This window comes from Suncus etruscus, chromosome 12 (genome assembly GCF_024139225.1).
Source record: "Suncus etruscus isolate mSunEtr1 chromosome 12, mSunEtr1.pri.cur, whole genome shotgun sequence".
Taxonomy (NCBI): domain Eukaryota; kingdom Metazoa; phylum Chordata; class Mammalia; order Eulipotyphla; family Soricidae; genus Suncus; species Suncus etruscus.
Genome location: NC_064859.1, coordinates 74,715,429 through 74,718,867, shown reverse-complemented (window position 1 = coordinate 74,718,867; position 3,439 = coordinate 74,715,429). Strand labels below are relative to the sequence as shown.

General features: G+C 36.0%; 1 protein-coding gene across 1 annotated transcript; it reads right to left on the bottom strand.

Moving 5' to 3' along the window:
• Nucleotides 1-953: 953 nt before the first annotated feature.
• Nucleotides 954-1,315, bottom strand: LOC126024091 (60S ribosomal protein L36a-like). Its single transcript, XM_049784549.1, has one exon. It carries the CDS (start codon nucleotides 1,286-1,288, stop codon nucleotides 968-970), a length of 321 nt encoding a protein of 106 aa, XP_049640506.1. The 5' UTR covers nucleotides 1,289-1,315; the 3' UTR covers nucleotides 954-967.
• Nucleotides 1,316-3,439: the final 2,124 nt, after the last annotated feature.

Here is a 3,439-nt window from a genome sequence, read left to right as displayed (position 1 = left end):
ATTTCTCTAGAAAACCTTTTCTAAAGCTTCAAGAGAAACTTATGCATGTGGTGAATAGTCTTTGGAAGTAAGGTTTTGTTCACAACTTAGCTTTTGTGGTTTGCTCATGTTTTCTCTTGTGTGGGCAATAACTACAGTTTATGTCTATAAATTGCTGAGTAGTGTTCCATTTTTATTTATTTATTTATTCATTAATTCATTTATTTATTCATTTTTTCATCAGTTTGTGGGCATTTGGGCTGTTTTCAGGTTTCAGTTACTCTGAACCAAATATCTCTGAAAATTCATATATTAGGTTGGCTAGACATTCATTTTCAATTCACTTGAAAATATCCACTAGTGGAATTTCTAGATCAGGTAGTAAATATATTTTATAAGTAACTTTATAAGTGAATGTTACCTTGTTTTTCAAATTTTTGCATGCCACTATGGGTAAGATTTCCTATTACTCTGTTCTCGTCAACACTTGCCATTTTCAGTCTTTTACATTTTCTCCACTTCTTTGTGGTGATATCTCCTGAGTGGTTTAAATTTATTAAAATGATTATATTGAGCACCTTTTTGTTGCTTATTTGGTCCCAATATATTTTATTTTGATAAGATATCTGTTCAAATCTTGTGCTGAATTTTAATTTTCTTGTTAATTTTTTTGTATTTTTGTTATGAATATAGCAAACCTTTTTACTGTGCATATTTTATAAATATACTTCTCAATTTTTTTTATTTATTTATTTATTTATTTATTTTGGTTTTTGGTTTTTGGGTAACACCTAGCAGCGCTCAGGAGTTACTCCTAGCTCTGTGCTCAGAAATCGCCCCTACCAGGCCGGGATTGCAAGGCAAATGCCTTACCTTCATGCTATCTCTCTGGCCCCTACTTCTCAATTTTTTTTTTCACTCAATTAAACTTTATTCATGATACATTGCCCTCAAATACCAATTCTTGATCTGTCTGCATAAAAGATGTTTAAAACTGGATCACTTGTCCCTTTCTCTTTTTATCTCCCCCCAGTTCAAAATGCTTGCATCTCTTAATGGCCAGCATTCTCTTAGATCTGCAGTTGGGCTCAACACACTCAAGCCTCAACACAATCTTCTTTGTAGTTTTTGCCTTTTTCCGGAAAATTGGCTTAGTCTGCCCTCCATAACCACTCTGTTTCCGATCATAACGCCGCTTTCCCTGGGCATACAGAGAATCCTTGCCTTTCTTGTATTGTGTGACTTTGTGGGGCTGATGCTTCCCACATTTCTTACAAAATGTCCGGCAGGTTTTCGGGACGTTCACCATGCTTGCGAGCGCAGAAGCCGCGAGGAAAGGTACTTCTGAATTTTTAATTTGCCTTTTAATTTTCTTAATTGTGCTTTCAAAGAGTAGATAATTTTGATTATATGATGCTTAAGTTAGCGTTTTTTTAATGTTTGCTTGTCTTGTTTGTAAAAATAAATTGTCAAAAATAAAATATTTGCCTAACCAAGGATCACTAAGATTTTCTCCTTTTGTTTTGAAAAAAAAAAAAGTGATTTATAATTTCAGCTCATTTTTGCACATTTAGCAAATCAATTTTTCTAGAACCTTTCATTGAAAACACTATCCTTTCTCCTACTTAACTGTTTGAACAACTTTGCTGAAAATCAGTTGAGCCTATACGTGTGTCTATTTCTGGACTTTCTATTGATTCTGTTGATCAAGTTTTACTGAAACATCATATTATCTTTATTACTATAAATTTTATCAAAGGCCTTTTTTTTTGTTTTGTTTTGTTTTGTTTTGTTTGTTTGTTTTTGGGCAACACCGGTGATGCTCAGGAGTTACTCCTGACTATGCGCTCAGAAATTGCTCGCTTAGGGGACCATATGAGATGCCAGGGGATCGAACCACAGTCCATCCTAGGTTAGTGTGTTCGAGGCAAATGCCCTACCACCTGCATCACCGCTCCAGCCCCTATCAACTGTCTTAAGCCAAGAAAAATCTAAATCTTCCTATATTATCCCTAATTTTTGTTCTTTTAATGATTTACCTATTTTTTTAAACAACGTAACCAATATTATTGAACGTGTGTGGGGTTACAGTCCTATACCTACCACTCTAGTACTAGGGGCCTCCCACCTTTATCCCACAGTCCCCTTCCCAGTACCTTTACATCAAGTTCTCTGGACTGTCTCTCAGAGTTGTTGCCACTGGAAGTTGTCTAATCCTCTGCTTTGTTTCCTTATATTCTGCAAATGAGTGAGCTCACCTGGTGTTTACCTTTTGCCCTTTGACTCATTTGACATCTATGTTATTGGTCTTTCATTAAATATTATTTTTACTAGTCTATGGATTTACATTTTTGCATACATTTTAACTTGCTTACTACAGTTTCTCAAAAAAACTTTGCTAATATTTTGAATGTTATTTTATTTAATATATAGCTTGATGTGGGGAGGGCAACTGAAATTTTAACAATACGATGTCTTCCAGTTCCTAAGTATGGTAGAACTCACTACCTATATTCATCTTTAATTGCTCTCAGCGATGCAATTTTCAGAATATAGTTATTACGTGGCTTTGTTCAGTTTATCTGTATTTCCTAATTCTGTGTGTGTCTGAGAGAGAAAGAGGGAGGAAAGATTTGAGAGAGGCAGACAGTTTCCTTTATGCTTCCCAAAGATGAGTAAAAGAAAATGGGTTAATTAAGGATTGTGGTTAGCTGAATTCCAGTGAAGTAAGATTTTACTGTATTTGGCATGTACTCTAATAGCTCTGATTATGTCACACCCATGTTCAAAAAACTTCACGGGGAAATAATTATGGGATGTTCCTCAAGAATGTGGTATCCATTTACAAAGGGAAAATTGGAAGGACGGAGCCGACTGTTGAAATAGATATTGATGCATTCAAACCAGGCAGCCGTGAGCTTACATTGTGCAAAAGCAGAAGTAGTCGGGTGTCCCGGGGGTCAGGTAGGAGGCAGCAACCCACTAGGGTCCCATCACAGCGATGACACACTGTCAGCTCTCTTAGCTTTTGAAGTTTCTGGATGGAGTTTGTTTAAAAGTAGATCTCCAGTGCCTAAAGTGTTTAGAATCATAACTGCAGAAGGCTTTTTTGTAATATGTGTTTTTTTGTCCCAGTTAAGAGGGAAAAAGAAGAAATAGTATATAGAATGGGGTTCTAGGGGGAAGGTAATGTATGAATCAAAACATTAATAATAATTATTATTTTCAGGCAGTTGTAAATTATGCCTAAATGCTTATTTTTATTTGTGGTTTTTTTTTTTTTTTTTTTTTTTTTTTTTTTTTTTTTTTTTTTTGGGCCACACCTGGTGAAGCTCAGGGACTACTCCTGGCTATGCGCTTAGAAATTGCTCCTGGCTTGGGGGACCATATGGGATGCTGGGGGATGGAACCCGCTGTCTGTCCTGGGTCAGCTACTTGCAAGGCAAACACCCTGCGGCTG